A 21,280-nucleotide genomic window follows, 5' to 3' on the forward strand; every position below is an offset into this window, starting at 1 on the left:
TATATTTTGTTGAAAGTTTTGGCTCTTCTCTTTGGTCCAGTAATCCTGGACAGGCTGCTTTATCATGCGTAAGACGATGATAGTGCGAACAATGGTTCTTGAGATTTTTGTATTCCAAGGTGATTAGAGCTTCGCTTCCTACTGTGAATTCGATGATAGTCTCATTTATGAGAAGTTGGATAAGGACCGATGAGGGAGTAATGTTCCAATCTAGGATCTCTCCGAGAGCTTCCCCTATGGAGAACACCATTTCCTTCTTCCAGTAGTGTTTTGGTAGGCCTTGGATCTCGAGCCAGAAGGGGATCTGGGATGAGAAGGACAGAGAGATAACAGGTTCCCAGCGTTGAAGTATGATCATCCAGTGATCAAAGTGATAGGGTCGGTTTGCTAGCACTTGTAGTATATCCTCCTCGGTTTCAAAGGTGAACTGGAAGATCCCTTGGCCTAGATCTGCACCTGCTGCTTTGCCATGTAGGTTCCAACGATTTAACAAAAAAGGGAAAAGAGCCCACATACGTTGGATGGCTGGGTTTGTGAGTCGACCAATGAGTGTGAGGGCGTTCTCTTGGATTAGATCTGAGGTATCGAGCTCAGGGGCTCTGATTCTCTTGCGGGGTGGTGGAGAGTGACCTCCTTGGATCTCTTTGCCTTTCAGGTGGTTTGGTATGCAGTTTACCATGGTGAGAGTGCTGCTGAGTATGGTGATACGAAGGGGAACGATTGGCGAGAAGAAAATTGAGGTGTTGGCTTTAAGGATGGCTTTAAAAAGGTTTGTAAGACGGTTGGAACAGAGTAAATGCGGTATACGAGCAAAGCATTCAGATTATCTCAAAGAGAAACATAAACCAGATTAAGGGACTTGATTTGATGAAGCTTGCAGATCTAGGGTTTTGGCTGAGAAAGTTTGAAAAACTGCTTCAGTCTAACGTTGGACCAACGGATAACAAGAGAGGTCAGCGGTTATTGATGGGAAGAGGTGGGTGAGATCTGGATAATAGACTTCCTCATGGCTCCTCGAGGAGTGTGCCTGGGAGAGAAAATCGCCTTGAATGCTAATTTTTGTAATGTCTAAATAACAAAAACCAAAACTGCAATAATCAAGTATATTCGCTCATTTCTGCCGCATAAACACATCGTCATATCTGAGAAATTGTCCAATGCCCTACCCATTTACTCTCTAGATTCGCATACATACATTGTTACGTTACGTTGTAAATTAAACAATATATGAAAACCACCTAGCCTAACGAAACATCTTTATTTTTATCCAAATCAACACAACATCACCGCAGCACACGCACAAAGTTTCTAATTCTTTATGTTGATATTGTGTATTTGTTGTTAATATTGATCCCTATCGCTATCTTATCGAACCCTCCCAGCGAATCGATCAGTTCTGATACCAAATTATTACAAGTCAAAGTTATTGTCTTCTAACCCGTAATTAGAATCTTTGATAAACGTAAAAGACTGGAATGATTTAGGCAAAACTTCGCTCTAACCCAACTCACTCTTTGAGAATTAGGTTAATTGTTGGAGCTTGGTTTTCCATTACCATAAGACCTGTATTTATATAGGCCATGATACAGCTTAGAATTAACCTAAACGTGGACACCAATCCTAAATCTTAATGCATTAATTAATTATATAATAAACCAAAACTAGGAAGGTATCCGCGCCTAAAGCGCGGTATTAAGATTTTAATAATAACTGTTTTGTTACTTTATGATATGCTATTTTTTTGAACTAATTTTTTAAAGTTTATAATGTTTTATTTGATTATAAATACATTTTTGTATTTGCATATATAGTAAAAGATTTATTTCACTAAAGAAAAATAATATTCTGAATGTGAATTATTAATTGAGTCTTTTAAATAAACTACTAAACTGTAGTAAACAGATATTGAGATTCAATAAGTAATACCAAATTTTGTAAGAGCGTAAGTAATTTCCAAAAGTTTGATATTAGAATGTATTATCTTAATTACAAAATAAAGTTTAGAGTAACGGAAAGTTGGATTTGAGTAGCGGTTAATACAAAAACTAAAATATAGAGTCATTCAAAAAGAAAAAAAAAGACAGCCAACATCCCATTCTTCACATTTGAGTTGCTGAGCTTTAACTTTGTTGGTTCATCACATGTTTTATATAATAACGCCCAGCAAATTCAGTCCTGCAAATATATATATATATATATATATATATATATATATATATATATATATATTGTTTTAAGAAATTTGAGTTTAACATCATACAGAACTTGATTTCATAAACATAATTACATCTTACATAGCCTGATGATGCTCCAGTCCTTTGTACTCTGGTTTTATGAAGATCTTCGAAGAGTCCAAGGTATTTTCAAGACATGGTGAACCTATGGACATTTAGAATTTTAGGTAATTTTATTGACTACCTTATGATAATTAAAACTTATGTTACATACCTTCATATTCTCCAACCCTCATAAACCGCATTACACAGAACACAGATTCGGATTTGTATATGAGATGGCACCCGCTTGATTGCCATATGGTCCTGAATTCAGTAGCATGGTTGTCTTTGAGACAGCACTTCACAGTCTCACACCTACATGTTTATCAACTCAATTAAAATGTTGACAATAACTACTTTAAATTGTAACAATCATAAAGGCAAAGTAAATATCTTGTACCTGCCATTCAACAATATGAGAACAACTTCATTAATATCAATGATACTCGCAGGCCTTCTTCTATCTTCCACATCCATTATACACGCACAAACATCTAATTTGGGAAAATAGAGAATATAGGTTTTCAAAGTGTTGCTAATCTATTATTGGTAAAGTGTTATTCTTCCTTTTTTATGTGAAGGACCAATACACAAAGTTTCATAAATCCTAAAATTAAGAATCTAGTTTTTCAAACACAAAGATACCAATTAACTATATAGACGGATTGTTTCAAACTAATATAATCAATTAAAGAAATTCATACCGAAAGTGATAGGATGATCTATTCTTCCATGTTTTATGTCATCCAAATCCTCGAACCTAAAGTAATTCTTAGAACTCAATGATTCGAGCAGCGTCATTGTGGTTTGACCCGTAAATTTAATCTGATAGGGGTGATGAGTATTCCTATCCTCCAGGGTTGGATAGATCACTTTGAAATTTCTAATATTGCACCACTCACCATCATATATATATTTCGGGAGGTTAGCGAGTGTATCGTTCAAATAAGGAGCTTCAATTGTGTCACCCTTCACAGTTTAACAAAAATTTTGTAAGAAGTCTTATATACAACAACTGTTAGAACTCGAAATTTAAGTAAAAATCATTCAGATAATGACTCTAACCTTTTGATCCACAAGGAGCAGAACTCGTTTTTTGAAGAACTCTCTGACTGTCCAAGAGTGTAAGACCTTGACGTTGATACACCAATTAGTTCTTTCGCGAACCAGATCAGCAATATAATCGAATTTCATGATTTTCTCAATTTAGGTTTTGCTGGATTCTTCTATGTTATCGAAAACAAAAAGGGGATTTTTGATTTGTAAGAATACAAAGAGTCACGACTAAACGTTGCGTCTCAATCTTTGTAGTTTCTCACTTTAGTCTGATTATTTTAAATTATAATATTTTATAAATAAACACAGTTTTAATATAAGGTTTATCACATTTGTATGTAGAAAATATAATTTATGTTAACGTGTTTAAGATGTTTATACGTACTCAATTTTCAAAACTTAACACTTGGATATTAAGATGTTTTTACGTACTCATTTTTAAAAACTTAACACTTGTATATTGATATTTTAAAAGGTAATATCATTAAGGGGAAAAAACTGAGAATCAGATGACAATATTATGGAATGAAACGTTATAGTAGATATTAGATGCTTAAAAGAAAATCATATATTTTCAAAGACTTCTTTGAAAACCACATTAAGGGTTTTCTTCTGACATTTCCCTTCTTCATCTGTAATCAAAATCTTCAATCATTTTCTGCTTGTCACTCTGGAAAATGCAACGTATAGTTGTCCATGTGTAAATACGGGCTTGGGTAGATACAATCCAACATGTTCCAACGTCTGTCCTTGGCTTTTGTTTATAGTGATCGCAAATGCAAGAGCAACAGGAAACCGACGACGCCTCATACGAAAGGGAAACTTTGCATCCGGTGGCGTCACAAACATCCTAGGGATAAGAACTTTGTCGTTGACGTTTCTTTTACCTGTTACAATCCTTGCTTCAATAACATGATTAGCCATTTGTGTGACAATCAATCTCGTACCATTGCATAAACCTCCCTTAGGATCAATATTCCTAAGCAACATGATAGGTGCTCCCTTTTTTAGAGTCAGAACATGGTTAGGTAATCCAGAAATGTGAATACTGTTTAAGAATTCCTGAGTGTAGATCATATCGTCGTATGCACTTGTATCGGAAGTCTCGATGCTGTCTGAACTCAAATACTGTCTTTCTTCCCCTGGATATAATAAAATTCAAATAAGAAACTGTTTATATTGAATTTTGTTTGCAAAAAAATTATTTTTTAAAAAGTTGCACTGTTAATTTACCTGGAAGTTGAGAGAGCATATATTGATTTATTTTATCGACGTCATCATTTCTTGGACTAAGAATAGCTCTTTCGCAAAAGAATTTTGCATCGGTCCTTGCTGCAAATGATGGACCGTATATCTGTTTAACAATTGCTTGTATAGGATTGTCACATGCAACAATTAATAAATCCTCGGGTATTTTTATTTCTACCTCACCATTGTTAGGCTCGTTGATCTTGCCATCCCCAATATCGAGTAGCCATTTTGAAAACGTGGAGAGAGCATCTGCATCCTGACTATTTTTCGCCTTGCAAAGCCTCATGTTTTGTGTAAGCCGAAGTACTTTACAACTATCCCAAAGCAATGATGAGTTTATAGAGGCTAAAACTTTCCCAACTCTCCCAGCCTCTGGCACAACCGGTAAAATTTGTCTAAAATCACCCCCTAAAACAAAAACTTTACCTAATCTGATCACACTTCATAATATCTCGCATACTCCTATCCAAGGTTTCGAAACAAAATTTGTTCATCATCAGAGCCTCATCCCATATAATGAGCTTTGCTTCTCTAATTAACTCGGCAACATGTGATTTACCATCTATCGAACATATTGTAAATTCGTCCACATGGATGGGTATACCAAATCTAGAATGAGCTGTCCTACCACCTTCCATAAGTAAAGCAGCTATACCACTCGATGCAACATTAAGAACAATATCACCCCTAGATCGAATATCAGCGCCAAGAATACTCCACAAGAATGTTTTTCCGGTACCACCAAATCCATGAACAAAAAACATACCTCCCTTGTTACAATTCACAGCTTCAATAATTTCTAGGTAGACACTTCATTGCTCATCGGTCGACATACGTAACCACTTGTCTAAATTCTCTCTTTGTTCATCACGGTTGTAGTTTCTCTCATCTAGCAGAAGCCTATTCTCATTATTATCCATCACAGATTGGTCTGGTTTAGGCATATTCACAATAGTTGTCAGAGAGCTTCCGTTGGCCCGCATAATTATTTCAATCTCAGCTAAGCATAAGTTTGTTATTTGTTCCTGACTTAACATTAGACCTGCATTAGGGATAATTTTTTTTTAGTTGACATATTTATGATCAGAATAATAATCGCATACGTTAGTGTAGATCAATAAATTTTAAAAATACTATTATATTTATTTATATTTTAAACACTAAATACTTATTGTGGTTGTTCGTACGGTTCCTTTGCAAATACAAAATATCTTCGCACAATATGTCTTTTGTAGCGAGCCAGAGATCGAGAGGCATTGAAACACTTTTCGAAAGCAATAGTATGACAAACAACTTCCTTGGAAACGGCTCAAAACACCACACACTTGCCTCTTTTATAGCTAGAATATATTCTTTGTCGTCATCCAATAATCCCAATGCAAAGCATGCATCTTTAAATTCTTTGTACAGTTTACCTTTTACCGTTTTTAAAAAATCAAAACTTGTGGCCCCTGGAACTGTATTAAGTAAAACTCTCAAGTAGTACGCCGGGCCTATCGAAGGTGGTACATATGTAATTCTACCTATTGCAAAACTTTTTTTTCTTTCAGATCTTCGTTGCCAGATTTTTTTACTATTAATCCACACAAACATATTTGGAAATTCAGCATAAGTGAGACTTCTACCTTCCGGATGTTTTTTATTGCATTCCATCCAGGCCAACAGTTTAGATCTTCTGGCTGAACGCTTCAGTATATCTGCAATAGGATCATCTTCATTGTAAACTACCAATTCCTGTCCAGGAAGATGAAACGGAAGTTTCTCAACGGGAGTAGTACGATAGCAAATCGGAAAAGCCAATATTCGCCAAGTTGCTTCACATGCGGAGACATATCTAATAAAAGAATAATACTATTAATAAATATTAAATTATTAGGGATTACACATATTTTCAATTAGACATATGTGTTAAATAAATAGGCACACCTGCAGTTAAAGTATTTCTTGATTTCATTCTGATCGTCTTCCTCTCCTACGTTAGCTCTAATATAATCCGGCCCTTTGGTAATGTACTTGAAAAGATATTTCACTGAACGTGACTGATTACACCACTCAACATTAATATGAGCACGATAACGAATAGACAATTCCTGGTTATACGGAATAACAAAGCTGTTATCACAATCAAAACCTTTTTTATGCACGAATCTCCCGTTTTTCCTCCGTTTGTATATTGGATAACCAGCATCGTCGACGATAGTATTTTCTATGAATGGTTTTGGAAAAAATTTAGTGCACTTACCATTTCTCATGCAAACACCTGAAATAATACATGATATTATTTAGTATCAAATTCTTGTATCGTTTAATGTGCTCCACAATACCTAGATCAAATAATAATTATTATTATATTATTATATATGAAACAACCATAGAAACAGGTAAATACAATTAATCTATAGATCTGTAGTGAAACTAATATATAGTAAAATATAGTAATATATAATCTCTGGCTTGCAACCAATATAATTTTGAGATCATGACAAAAGAAACTAATGTAAATCATCATTCAAAATAGTAAAATATTATACCCTTTTTTAAAGGTGAACCAACAATAACCGAAGCTTGGTGAGATTCGAATGTTGGTTCCCAAGAAAACACTACACGAACAGGAAAACACATTAAATTAGGTGAATAATACAAAACAGTAAGATTTGAAATTTTACTTTCCAAGTAACAGCTACACGAACATGAAAATAAAAGTGAATCATAAGAAAAAGCAAAATCTAATATATAAACTAATATATATTTGAAACACATTTAACTATACCCACTTAAATATACATTACTCTATTTAACATATTGAACCCATTTAACTATACCCACTTTAAACACATGTTTTACTATAAGTTTACTTGATATTTTCTATGTTTCAAAATGTATAATCTTTGATAAGCTAAGTAGCATTACACAAATCTGAAACATATGTTATGTTTTTGAAATTGTGTCTAAGGAAAGTCAAAAGCTAGAATAACAAATTCACAATAAATTGAATTGAACAAAGGAAGATGACCCAGATCGAAAATTAAAGAGAGGACGACGACCCAGATCCAAAAAAGCAGTGAATTAAGCAATCTTCACGTCGGAATCGAGATTGCTGCCGAAATTTTTTTCAGTATCACTCATTCTCTCGACTTGGACTCGTGACTCGTGAAGATTGGGGAAGATTATGTTTAACCTTAAGCCAAAACGTTGTCGTTATATTTTATGTGACGAAACAAATAATCTTAATGGGTACCCGTATAGTAATATAAAAGCCTATTTACTAAGTGGGTTTAGTTGGATAAACCCATTTTATTCCATTAAATTATTTTTGATATATGGATTTATATGGGTAAAATTTTTTACGCGTACCCATATATTAAATGGGAGTTTTATACCCAAATTAACATCCCTAGATATGAGTACAACTTTGTAAAGTATTTCCTTTATTTTCCTTTTTGGGTTTCATATAAATCTTTGTTTGCATATGTTGTTCCATTTGTGTACACTTCTTATGTAACTTTTATTTGGATTGTTGTATTGCATCTGGTTTATATTTGTATATCTTCTTGTTTGATTAGCCTGAAGAATATAAGATAAACATATGGCCCAACTTAGGTTTAAAGAAAAAAAATCTATGGTTGTTTTCATATTAGTGGAACTGAAGCTTGACAAAAAAGTAAAGAACACATAGATAATTTATTGAAATGTGTGTTTGTGTACTTTTATGTAAATGAAAACTATGATTTACTTTTAAATGCAAATGTCCATTGCATATTATCGAAGATAATGATTTAGTTGTGAGTGAAACCTTGATCACTGTAAATAGGAGTTCTTTGCTTGATAATCAAGATTTATTCCAAAAAATATTTTAAAATGCAGTAAATTAGGGTAAAAAGGAACTCATGTATTTTATTTCCGTATAATTTAAATAAATAACAGATATAAGGTAAAATATCATGATATTAGATAAAAGGGATCAGCATGCATGATATGTGCTTAAAACATGTGCGAAATTCATGTTATTAGTTAAAAATATATATTACATGAAACTGATTTATCTACAATTACTGGTAAAATTTGACGAACTAGTATATATGTAAATTGTTGTAAATATTTAACCAAGAGCAACGAAACTCTGAATCAGTGTAGAGTATAAACTTCTCTCTGGAATCATATACATAAAAATAAAATAGTTTTTATTTTCTTTTATGTTCAAATCGTTTATAAAATAGTTGTCATGACAATGAACCAAAAGTAAGAATATAATGTGTTTGTTTTTGTATTTTGTGTATGTACATTGGTTAGGCAAAGAAGACAATATATGGTGGGGCTTACGTGCTCCACAAAAATACATTTTAATTGGACGAAATGCAAGTAAGTACACACATTTTATGGTGCACTCATTGGTACGTCCTACAAAATATAGTTATCTGTATATAATCCTCTTTAAATTGTTTGGTTAGTCTTTAATTAAATAAAAATAAAAACCAAATTTGCGGGAAACTTACGGTTAGACAGTTAAGTGGATGAGTCATGTACACCTCAGCGTCACCTTGTTGTCCTCATTTTCGTCTCTTGACTCTTCCTTATTTTCTGGATCTATTAATTTCTGCATTATTATTACACAAACATATTTTTTATATAAGTATTTCTACATTTCTCACAATGCATTACAACCTATTAATATTACGTTAGTTTAAAATTAGGTGACGAAAATCCCTTATATCAAAAGTGAATATAGTTCGATTATTCCTTTAGACATAAAACTGTTTATTTTTCGTTAATAGTAGTAATATATATATATAGTAGTATTTGTTTTGATTGGTATTTCCAATAACTTCATTTATAAATAAATCATTTTAGAGTTTATTAATCAAACTAAGGGTTGAAAAAAAGTGATTAGAATAAATAGTTGGAAAAGGTCATGAGAAAATTATAAAAAGGTCATGAGTTTATTAATCAAACGCTAGACAAAGGTAGTTCCGTAGTTGTAATAATCCGTTGGACGGTAATACTACTTATCCTAAGAGATTAGTCTAATGTTAAAATCCTAAATCATGTCTAATAAAAAAAAAAAAATCAGTTTGACGATGATGACATCAAGGCGACTGTTAAAATTTATTATTTATTAATTTTACTTTTTAAAATTTTAATATAAATTTATATCTTTATATACTTATTTAAACAATGTTCAAAACAAATAACCCTACTTCCAGATAGTATATTACACAAAATGCCACTATAATTTGATACAAAATATAATAACAGAATCTTAATATTTGGAATAAAAATAAAATGAGCCCATACAAAGCCTATTTGAAAGACTGCTTATAAACCATTTTTTAAAAACAAACGACACACAATTAAATCGTAGTCTGTTCGCAAAATTCCACCAAAATAGAGTTCTTCAACCATAATAATAGAGTTCTTCAACCATAATAGATACCTGACCAGAAGAACCACAATACTACAAAAAATAAGTTTCAATATCTAACCAGTGAGATTCTCATTTGCTAGTTACGATAATGTAAAATTTACAATCCCACAACTACACAACTAACATATCTCCCTTATAGTATATAACAGTTTAAGAACCTGCTCTCAAATAAGGGATCATACATTGATCATATAGTTCTTAGAATATATCAGGTAAGATCTTCTTACTCGAATGATCCTTTCTTGATGATTAGATTAAACTTTTATCTCTACAAGTTAAACCTAACATATTCACTGCTTCATTATCTATATAAACAGCCCATTAGCAACTTTCTACAAACCATCAATACAAATACGCAAACAGCTATCCTATTATTAGAAGCAAACGAGTTACCCAAGATGAATGGTCTAATGGCAATGACTTACCTCGCCAATGTCAAACCGTACAAAAGCACTTGGTGGGTTCAAGTTAAGGTCCTACATGCGTGGAAGCAATACACTGCCCAATCTGGGAAAACATTGGAGATGGTGTTAGCTGACCAGAGGGTAAGTTGTTATAAACAGAGTATTTTTACGCAAATATAATCAATAAAAAGTAAACATCTTATAATCAATGTTTTAATTGTTAGTTTTTTGTTTTTGTTTATAACTATCATAACCAGGATGCCAAGATTCATGCTTCGATCAAGAAAAGACTTGTGAGTAAGTTCGAGAGGCAGATTACAAAAGGTGAACAGAGGGTCATTGAAAATTTTGGACTAACCCAGGTGAGAGGCCAGTTCAGGGTTACTAACCATCCGTTTAAAATGGGCTTCGTGAACAACATTCATGTAACCGTGCGTCTCCATCTCTGATGATGTGTACCTCACATTGCCCGACTTTCAAAACATCATTGTTGGGGATCTTATTCTCTTCTACTTGATTGGTAAGTTTCTGTTTTTGTTTATTTTCTTTTATAAGCTGGTAACACTTTTTAAACAGGAGAACAACTTAAATCGTTATTTCCTGACATGTATTTCATAGATGTACTTGGTCAAGTTGTGAATGTTGGTCCAATGGATACAATTGAGGTAAACAACAAACCAACAAAAAAGTTGGAGTTTGAAATCAGAAACATAAGGTAATTATGTAGTGAGTAGACGGATTGCTTCGCTTGCATCGTTTATATCTGATTTTTCAAAAAAGAAATCAAAGATTGGGAAACTGAAAGGATTTGTTGTTCTTGCAGTGAGCAGACGAAGAGATCGAGATTCATTGTTTTCCGATTCGACGGTTGAAGAAAAAAAAACTGAAATGAACAAAAAAAAGGAATGAAATAATCGTTAACGTTTTTCGACTGTGGGCCTTGGACTGGGCCGTTTGCATTGGACCTTAGACAATATTAATTGTATACTAACTTGATAATTTGCTTAATGGATTGTGGGTAGACCTTTAAAAAATATCCAAACACAATGAAAACATATAATTATTCTCTAACTTCTAAATTACATTGCTAAATTAATTAATAGAGATGTTCTACTTTGGGAAACAAATTAGGTTATGATGACAATAATACTAATTAACCAACCCCTTATACTTAATTACATTACATGCTAATTCTAATTTATATATAGTCCAACATATGTTCTTTATCTCTATATTTTAAAAATAAACCAATTAGTATTATAATATGAATTAAATTACACTATACAACACTATATTATATAAGATCCCAAATAATTATAATCATATAATTCAAAATATATATATATATATATTCCCCGCGTTACCAGCGCGGATTATTATTTAGTACTCTCTATTTTTTTGAACAGTTACTTATATTTTAACTTGTTTATGTTATTTTTTCTAGAAAAATATACTATGTAAATGTTTGTTACTAATTACCGCTATTATTTAACAGATCTTTTAAAATTAACTAAGGTTTCTTTTCTACTATATTTGATCTTCGTCTCACTAACCATCTTTATACAACCGTTTTTAGAGAAATCGGTAATTTCATATCCCAACTAAGGGGGTATGTTCAATTCCTACATGATGTTTAAACCTAGGTGAATCCATACATTAAATTAAATAAAATTTAAATTCACAACTCCAACTTTTCAATTTTTGCTAATACATACCTAAGTCGTAACAGTGTTAAAAAACCGTTAATGGTTTCTGACATGGACGCCACATATGAAACGACGTCGATTTGAAAAAAAAAAAAAAACTTATTTTGGTCAAAACGACGTCGTTTCCTTCCTTCTTCTTCTTCCTTCTTTTGCTCGCTCGCTCCGAAAGCTCCTCCTCCGTTGCTTCAATTCCGATTAAAACCCCAAAGAAACGTCAAATCCGAGAAAAAGATTAGTGACAGTATGAATTTAGAGGTTTTATTTACCATTGCAAATCCAATAGGAGGAGCCATCGGTGACAGAGATACCAAAACGAGAGTGATACCAAGAGCCTTTGACAAAAATCAGATCGGCGCTGGAGATTTCAAGGCGGAGACATGTGTGCTTTGTTCTCTCCGCTTCAGAGTTCAAAGTCGCCGACGACGATTTTGGGAGTCAACTCCAATGGTAATGATCTTAGGAAAAACCTAATAATTTCTCATTCACGCATAAAGTTGGATTTGCCAAATTGAAACAATAATCAAATCCCAAAGATTACAACCTATTCTAAATTCTAACGACAACCCTAACGCACTCTGTGTTCTCTTCCTCTTCTGCAGCCGGTTCAATCGCAGAAACCCAGATTCTTTGGGTACGGACTCAACAAAATCCCACCTCAATAAAAAACACAAAAATGTAGATCCGAATACAGAAACGAAGGAGAGGGGTTACATTCTCGAGAAGAAAATTCTCAAGTTTCTGATAAAATAGAAGAAACAAGAATTGAAAAAACGCGAATCCGGAAAGAGAAAGAAGAAGAAGGAAGGAAACGATGTCGTTTTGATTAAAAGATTTTTTTTTTTCAAAACGACGTCGTTTCATATGTGGCGTCCACGTCAGAAGCCGCTAACGGTTTCTTAACACCGTTATGACTTAGGTATGTATTAGCATAGTTTGAAGAGTTGGGATTGTAAATTTAAATTTTATTTAACTTAATATATGGATTTACACAGGATTAAACATTGTGTAGGAATTGAACATACCCTTAGCTGGGATATGAAATTACCAATTTTCCACCGTTTTTACTGCTTTGTTCAAACGAAGTAACAATCAAACCCATTAACCATTATTATGTTAATGATCATTAAAAAGCTTGTGGTATAGTGGTATCTAACAATACTTTACTCCACGTGAGACAAAGTGCAGTCCATTCGAAGCTAGTGATATCAAATGTAAAACTACGTAATCTAAAATATCACATGAAAAGTACATGTAAAGCTCCCTATTAATCTTAGTTTATCAAATACATTATTTATATACTATTTCTTGCTTTCAAAGTACAGCTAACTGATTAAATAAGGGTTATTCAACCCTAATTTGTCTCTATAAATACCAAAACTAACTTCACACAAAACATATACAAAATCAAACCTTTAATTTTACATCTCTTTTTTTTTTTTCACCATCATTGCAAGCGATGGAAACCAGAACAAATGTTTTGTTTCTCTTCCTACTCATCATCACAATACTGTTAAATACCACCAAAAAAATCCAAGCACGTCAACATAAAAACCCTAGTTCCTCCTCATCTTCTTTTTTTGTTCTTGCCTTGACCAAATCAAGTGTTTCTCTTCCCACACCAATATCCCAACCCCAAGAAAGGATCAAGAAGCCATTAGAATCATCACTAGATGTTGTAGTAATGGAGCCCTTGAGAGAAGTGAGAGATGGTTATTTGATAACCTTGAACATTGGAACACCTCCACAAGCAGTCCAAGTGTACATGGACACAGGAAGTGATCTCACTTGGGTTCCATGTGGGAATCTAAGTTTCGATTGCATAGATTGTTATGGTCTCAAGAACAACAATCTAAAATCATCATCAATCTTCTCTCCTCTTCATTCATCTTCATCTTTTAGAGCCTCTTGCGCTAGTTCCTTTTGCGTCGAGGTCCATAGTTCCGACAATCCTTTTGACCCTTGCGCAATTGCTGGCTGCTCTGTGAGTATGCTTCTCAAGTCCACTTGCTTACGACCTTGTCCCTCCTTTGCTTATACTTATGGTGAAGGGGGTCTTGTCTCTGGGATATTAACCAGAGATATACTGAAGGCTCGAACAAGGGAAGTCCCAAGGTTCTCTTTCGGTTGTGTAGCATCCACTTACCGTGAACCTATTGGCATAGCTGGATTTGGAAGAGGTATACTCTCTCTCCCCTCGCAGTTAGGCTTTGTTGAAAAGGGGTTTTCTCACTGTTTCTTGCCTTTCAAGTTTGTCAACAACCCTAACATCTCAAGCCCATTGATACTAGGAGCCTCCGCTTTATCGGTCAATCTCACCGACTCTTTACAGTTTACTCCCATGTTAAACACTCCAATGTACCCCAATAGCTATTACATCGGTTTAGAATCAGTTACAATAGGCACAAATATCACTCCCACACAGGTTCCTTTAACCTTAAGACAGTTTGATTCACAAGGAAATGGAGGAATGCTGATCGATTCAGGTACGACTTACACACATTTACCCGTTCCTTTCTACTCACAACTCCTCACAGTTCTCCAATCAATCATCACATACCCGAGGGCAACGGAAACTGAATCAAGAACTGGCTTTGATCTCTGCTACAAAGTCCCATGTCCTAACAACAATCTCATTAGCCTCGAGAACGATGTAAAGATGGTCTTTCCTTCAATCACATTCAATTTCTTGAACAATGCAACCTTACTTCTCCATCAAGGTAACTCTTTTTACGCAATGAGCGCGCCTAGCGACGACTCGGTGGTGAAATGCTTGTTGTTTCAAAACATGGAAGATGGAGATTATGGACCGGCCGGAATTTTCGGGAGTTTTCAGCAACAGAATGTGAAGGTAGTGTATGATTTGGAGAAAGAGAGAATAGGGTTTCAAGCTATGGATTGTGTCTTAGAAGCCACTTCACATGGACTCAACCAAGGCTCATGAAACAAAAAAAGTTACCAATCTTTTGATTTGATTTTAAAGCTGTTTGGCTTCTTCTTTTGTTTGTTGTTGTTATGTTCTTGTTTCATTGTTTCGATGTCTCTTTGTATTTGTTGAGAGCTTTCTTCTGATTAAGTAATGTTTTCGAGTTTATAATTAATTTTCTTCTTTTGGATTAATGATTAGGGTCTTGAGCTGTAGACTTTACCAAATATAGAGAATGAGTTGGAAGGTGGAACTTACGAACATGTCGTCGTGGAATACGAGGTGTATTATACATTGAGATGTATAAAAGACAAAATAATATGATCTGTTAAAACTTAATTGTTTATCATCACAAAGCATATATACACAACACAGTACACATACACGCAATATATAAATGCGCCAAGCACTTAATGTTTTAAACTAATGATGATTGTTATTTTTTAAAAAGTTCTTTTCATTTCAGTATATATTTCGATATTCTTTGGAGTAGGTAGAGCCTAGAGGGATAAGAAGAATATGGTTGGATGAAACATTTATGATATTTTGCCAAATTTAACCATTTATTTATGTTAAACCATATCCCTCAGAAAAGAATAGTTGGCATAAATTTATTCATTTATTTACTATATATCTCATTTACTTATATCACATTCATCTTTATTTCATACTAGATCCGTCCGATGTGCGGGTTTAGAGTTTATAAAATAATATTTTAATAAAAAATATAAAGCAAATATTTTTAGTAAGTAGAAACTATCTATAAAAGTAAATAGATACACCCAGATGTCCAATATGATATTTGGTGTGCTGCGACTTTGTGGTTGAGACTATCAATCATGTTTCTTTGAATGCATTCGCTCGTGTGAAGTTGAGGATTTATCTCCGACTCCAGTCTCGTCAGAGAGTTTTCCATATGAGTCGGTATACTTGAATTTTGATTTTGTTTCTGGAGGGAGGGTGATCCTAATCAACTTCTTCAATTACCATGAATTTTATGGGCAACCCGGAAGGCCATAAATAAAAAAGTTTTTAAAGGTTTAGAGATTGAGGCGAATGATATAATTGCTCAAGCTTTGGGAAGAGGCGCTCTCTTTTACGGCGGTCATGTCAGCTCAATCGCCGTCTTCGGATGTCTAGATTTCTTCACCTTGTTGTCAGATTGATGGTTCTTGGAAAGCAACCAATGTGCATTCAGGATTGGACTGGTGGTATTGCGTTGCTGAGGAGCGAACATTGTTGTTGGAGGCCAAGTGTTTTAAATAAAATTAGTTTTCTTTTCTCTATTTTGCTTTTACATAAACTTTTTTTATGGTAGGTTTTAAATTTTTACATTTATATTTTTAAAAAAATTAATAAATTAGAATTGACATGTGTCAACATCTGAATGATACAGTTGACACATGTCACGATCTTGTTAATGAGTAACTTTGACATCAAACTTTATATAATAAGATTTTCTCAAATTTTTATATACAATTTTTATTGATATAACAATTTATTACTATTTGAACTATATAGTAGATTTTCTTTTTGGTTGAAGTTTTATAAAAGAGATAATATTTCTTGTTTATTAATCTTTTTATGCTTTTATCCAAAAACTCTTATAGAACATGGAGTACCATTTAAATATCTATACCATCATAACAAACGATATTTTAAGTTTAATTACACATTTCATCTTAATGCATAGTACTAAATATTTTCTATCAAACACAATTAATACATGATATCAAATCTATATCTTAGTAAGAATTGAAAATACAAATAAAAATTAACAAAATATAATTCGCAAAAAACTGAATCAATATTATTTAAGATATATTTGTTAGGTTGTTATATCATAAGTATTAATTTTACCTCATGTTATAATCAATTTTAAATAAGTGAAATTTATAAAATAAAAGCATATATAAAGATATAGAAACATTCTCATCAAATAACTAAGATTCCTTCGTATAAAGTATAATTTATTCCAATTATCTTATGTTTTAACATATGCATTACAAAATTACATGTGTTAAAATTATAAAATTCAAACATAAAAAATTACTAATATTCTTAAATGATACATATTAATATTTGAAAAGTTTTTAACCTAAAATAAATTCAATCATTAGACATTCAGTTTAGTAATCACATTTAACTATCTATTTCATCGTAAAACCATAATTCACTTCTTCATGGATTAGAGTTAAAATTTTAATAACAAAAATAATATGAGCATCATATGTATATTGGTTAGTATTTTAAATTTAACAATAAATATAATCAGTAAAAAAATCAGTTAACATCCACAAAATTTTTGGAAATCTAAAAATATCCTAAATATTATTCTTCTATATATCATAATTTCATATCCATCTTAGTTCAAATCACCCGGAACCCGGAACGTTTCAAAGTAGGCATATTATGCATCCTAATATTTAACTATTTTGCCATCTTAGTTTCTCTGTCTTAATGTGAAACGTTAAATATTTCTATATATACAAGTGTTCTAAAATTTATAAAGAAATAAAAGTTAGTTTTTTTAATGGTTTGTTTGAGTTCGGGTATACCAAAATTACCTGAATTACCTGAACCCGAACCCGATAGTATAAAAAACCCAAACGGGTTCTATATGTGAAAACTCGAACCCGATCGGGTTCGGGAATCCGAATGCCCAGGGCTAGTTTTGTATACTTACTTACAATAAAAATTTATATTACAATAATAAATACAATTTATATCTGACTAAAATTATGTTAAATAACTTATGTTATTCTTTAAACTTTGTTATTCATTATTTATTGATTAATATACGTGCTTAATAAATTAAGTTTTTGCTTACACATGTTAAATTTTATTGAGAACACACATATAATATAAATAGCATACAATAAAAAATAGAGAAATTACCTAGAATATTACATAAAAGTAGGTTTATTACTATAACAACACGTTATGATTTCCGACTTACTCAAACAATACAGAAAAGTTTGAGTATTACTTATAAACCAGGGTTGTGTGTTTTATTACGGTATATGCCATTTAATTTTTAAACGACGATGCTTATAGGGAATAATAGAGAATCCCAATAAAAGCTGGCATCGATCCCTTGAATGTTTTGGTGTTTGTCTTACGAAAGTTGGGTTAAGATCGGGTATTTGAGAAACTATTTGGATAGTGTGCGGCGAGGACTGACTCTGGGTCGACAACGGACGGCTGGACGACAGACTGCGGGTGGACGACGGACGGGCGGCGAGTTTCGTGCGAGGTGGATTGAAGCTGGGGAGGAGGTATATAGCGATCTTCTCTGCGTTGCTTAATCCAAATTTCTATATCGTGGTTTAAGTTCTATTGCGTGTTGTTTAGTAAAATTTTGAGTATTACATAGTAGGCGTTGTATTTTGTGGAAGGGTACTTCTGATGATAGTCATGTTGATATATTCATGTTAGTTTTCAGTATGTAGTTGAACTCTGTTTTTCGGAAGATATTGGTGAGACTTCATGTTGATTCGTTGATAAAGTTAGCAACAAATGTTTTGTGATGTTGAATTAATAACAAAACTAATGCTTATATCGTAGTTATGGGGTCAAGCAATGATGCGAAGAGGTATACAAGTAGGCTGTATCGGGATGGTAAATTTCCACTGCCGATGAGAAGCATGCCCCATGATTGTAGTTTCCCCAATCTAGCTGGTTTGAAAGGCTTCGTTGGTGATGAGTTGTACGACAAAATAAGAGAGAAATCGCAGCTGGGAGTGTTATTGGATCTAGCAGAATCCAACTACCTGTTTTGTGGAAAGACCATTCATTATCTATTGACCAATCAATTGTCAATAGATATCCCATCGGAGGTATGGTTTTTGGTTGGAGGAAAGCGGCTAAGGTTCTCTCTATATGAATATGAAGAAATTAGTGGTTTGAATTGTGAGAAGATTGATGAAACAGAGTGTGAAGACGATCATACACCTTTATGGGCGGCTTTAAAGGTGCAAGTTTTTAATGGACCCAACTGGCAGGAGCTAGTTGACGGTTTGAGAAGCTGCCGTGGGTGGCCTGATGAAATGAAGACTCAGATTGTTCGGTTGTATCTTGTGCATGTTGGAGTACTTGGTTTATCAAGGAACAGTAGGATACCTCTGGAATACGCAAAAAGGGCGTTGAATGAGAAAGCATTTGAGAGTTTTCAATGGGGTAGGGTTGGATTCAAGAGTTTAGTTGATCCATAAAAGTCCTCGGGTTACCTAACAATGCTTATACCCTCCATGGATGTGTCCATGTATTGCTGATATGGGCATTTGAGAGCGTGAAGGTGCTGGGGGATAGCTATGGGAATGTAAGAGAAGGTGTAGATTTGCCTCTGTTATGGTGGAGAGGAGGGAGGCCAAGGAAGGATATTGAAGCCTTCATATCCGAGAGCAAACTCCTTAATAATGGGGAGGTATGCCTTCAATTTACATATACATTATTTGTTAGCATTTTATATAATAGTAAGCATATTTAAAGTTATGGTATCTGAAAAGCAGCTTCAGGTGAAGCATCTAGTACCTAAACCTTTGGAGTTCATATATCCAGATTGGCCATGAGAGTATTCTGTGTATGGTGTAGGGGAAGGTTTGAAGAAGAAACTGGATAATCTGCTGTTAGACGTGATCAATTGCGAAGTGGATGAAAGAGAATGAGAATGTGTAAAAAGAACAAGGGGGAACATACGAAGAAGAGGGGGAGGAGGCAACCTGTTGTAGGGGTAAGTGACGATGATTTCATTGAGACAGCCCCAACCAGCATCAGTAATTTCCCCAAAAAATGCGAGAGAGAAGAAAGAAAGTGTTTGGGACAAATGTTCAGCAAAGAAGGCGTCTGGAGATAAGCAGTCAGGTGTGCAGGGTGAAGATGGTAGTGGAAGGTTATTTACTATGGTTAAAACACTAGGGGCAAAAATGGATAATATTGAGTTATCGTTTGCTAGAGCAATTGCGGAAGTTGTGTACAAACTTCAAGGTACGGAGAGTAAGATGGGTAACTTTGATAGTGACGTTCAACTATTGAAGAAAGTTGTTATCTACTCAACGGACGAAGGAGCGCATATGCAAGGACCTCGTACAATAAAAAATGACGAACCTAAAATAGAGGAGGTATGATCTGTGTACCGTATTGATAAAATTGTTATTATATATCTAGTGTTCAGTATGAAGTCTTTGTATTTATCTATTCGAAGAAACAATATTAATTTCAGTATTGTGAAGTTGTATAATTTTGTAATTATTTTGATATATGATTTTTGTACACACAAATTTTGCAATTTGTATACTTTTTCTCTAGTTTAACAGCGTCATATTATATTTCAAATGTCTTGTATATAACGTCAAATACATGTCTTTGTTCAAGTCATGGCTATATCAGATGAAGCATTCGGCCCAGGATGGTTATAAAGTTGCAAGTTGTGTTAGGAATCCGTTAGCCATTAAGGATAGAGTCATGGGGTCTAGGAGTATTATAATCGAACCAGAGGACAACGAAGCTGCGAGTCTAGAGCGAATTCCAAAGCTGATGGTAGACAGTGTACAGCGTGGCAAAAGAGTACAGAGTTGGCAGACAGAGGAAGGTGATAAAAGAGTAAAGTATAATGACAAAGTAGATGGAGCAGGTGTTCAACCCGTTCCTATTAATATTATCCATCCGGTAAGTGGTGATCTCCCAAGTAGTGGTAATCCTGTATGGTCGGATTGAAAGTGCGAATCTGTTGTGGATTTAACCGAGGGGACCAGTACTCCTGCATCATCTCATACACTGAAAGATAAGGAGAAACCCAGGTATTTTGCACATTTGTTACAAAAAGTGTTTCCTCCCTCAAGAGAGCTTGATCTTCTATTAGTAGATCCAGTGGGCACTAACATAGGGGTAAGCCCTAATGACGAATCAACGCGACTTGCATTAATTACCCGACGTGAAAACCAAACTGTAGTCCTCTCTCCCGCAGTGTACGATCCTTTCATTGAGGCAAGTCCTGAGAAAGTTGAAAAGCTGAAGTCCTCATAACTGATGATTTGTAAGTGTTTATTTAGAGTTGTGATATAATTACTGATTATATTAGGATATCAACTACGATTTATAACATATTTGTTAATTTTGGTATTCAGGGCTAAAGTACCTAACACTGGAAATGCCAAATATTATTTTTGCCTCCTGACCCCTAAACAATCGTGGCCAACTACAACGTTTGGCTGGTTATGGGATGCGGTAAGCTTTGTAGTTTT

General features: G+C 33.8%; 3 protein-coding genes and 1 pseudogene across 3 annotated transcripts; 2 read left to right on the forward strand and 2 right to left on the reverse strand.

The window, feature by feature from the left end:
• Positions 1-3,983: 3,983 nt before the first annotated feature.
• LOC147919717 (uncharacterized) lies at positions 3,984-6,771 on the reverse strand. Its single transcript, XM_087504073.1, has 4 exons — positions 6,766-6,771; positions 6,510-6,673; positions 5,752-6,417; positions 3,984-4,272 (listed from the first exon to the last, which is right to left on the reverse strand). The coding sequence occupies exons 1-4, from the start codon at positions 6,769-6,771 to the stop codon at positions 3,984-3,986; spliced, it is 1,125 nt and encodes a 374-aa protein (XP_087360199.1).
• Positions 4,312-5,566, reverse strand: LOC147919718 (uncharacterized; annotated as a pseudogene).
• A 6,800-nt stretch (positions 6,772-13,571) lies between the features above and the next one.
• LOC104771709 (putative aspartyl protease At4g16563) lies at positions 13,572-15,167 on the forward strand. The gene has a single exon (XM_010496282.2). The coding sequence runs from the start codon at positions 13,572-13,574 to the stop codon at positions 15,054-15,056; it is 1,485 nt and encodes a 494-aa protein (XP_010494584.2). The 3' UTR covers positions 15,057-15,167.
• A 3,440-nt stretch (positions 15,168-18,607) lies between these two features.
• On the forward strand, positions 18,608-19,609 carry LOC147919719 (uncharacterized). The gene is made up of 4 exons (XM_087504074.1): positions 18,608-18,877; positions 18,959-19,222; positions 19,336-19,464; positions 19,550-19,609. Exons 1-4 carry the CDS (start codon positions 18,608-18,610, stop codon positions 19,607-19,609), a joined length of 723 nt encoding a protein of 240 aa, XP_087360200.1.
• Positions 19,610-21,280: the final 1,671 nt, after the last annotated feature.

This window comes from Camelina sativa, chromosome 20 (genome assembly GCF_030686135.1).
Source record: "Camelina sativa cultivar CO46 ecotype springtype chromosome 20, ASM3068613v1".
Classification (NCBI taxonomy): domain Eukaryota; kingdom Viridiplantae; phylum Streptophyta; class Magnoliopsida; order Brassicales; family Brassicaceae; genus Camelina; species Camelina sativa.

Bases quoted from the DNA above. Each gene is read 5' to 3' on its own strand.
- LOC147919717 (XM_087504073.1), bottom strand. The intron at 6,418-6,509 runs GTGTGCCTATTT...TTCTTTTATTAG, and splicing joins AAGAAATACTTTAACTGCAG to ATATGTCTCCGCATGTGAAG. The intron at 4,273-5,751 runs GTATTTAGTGTT...CAATGGTACGAG, and splicing joins CGTACGAACAACCACAATAA to ATTGATTGTCACACAAATGG.
- LOC104771709 (XM_010496282.2), top strand. From the start codon at position 13,572: ATGGAAACCAGAACAAATGTTTTGTTTCTCTTCCTACTCATCATCACA.
- LOC147919719 (XM_087504074.1), top strand. From the start codon at position 18,608: ATGGGGTCAAGCAATGATGCGAAGAGGTATACAAGTAGGCTGTATCGG. The intron at 18,878-18,958 runs GTATGGTTTTTG...AATTGTGAGAAG, and splicing joins CAATAGATATCCCATCGGAG to ATTGATGAAACAGAGTGTGA. The intron at 19,223-19,335 runs GTTGGATTCAAG...GAGAGCGTGAAG, and splicing joins AGAGTTTTCAATGGGGTAGG to GTGCTGGGGGATAGCTATGG.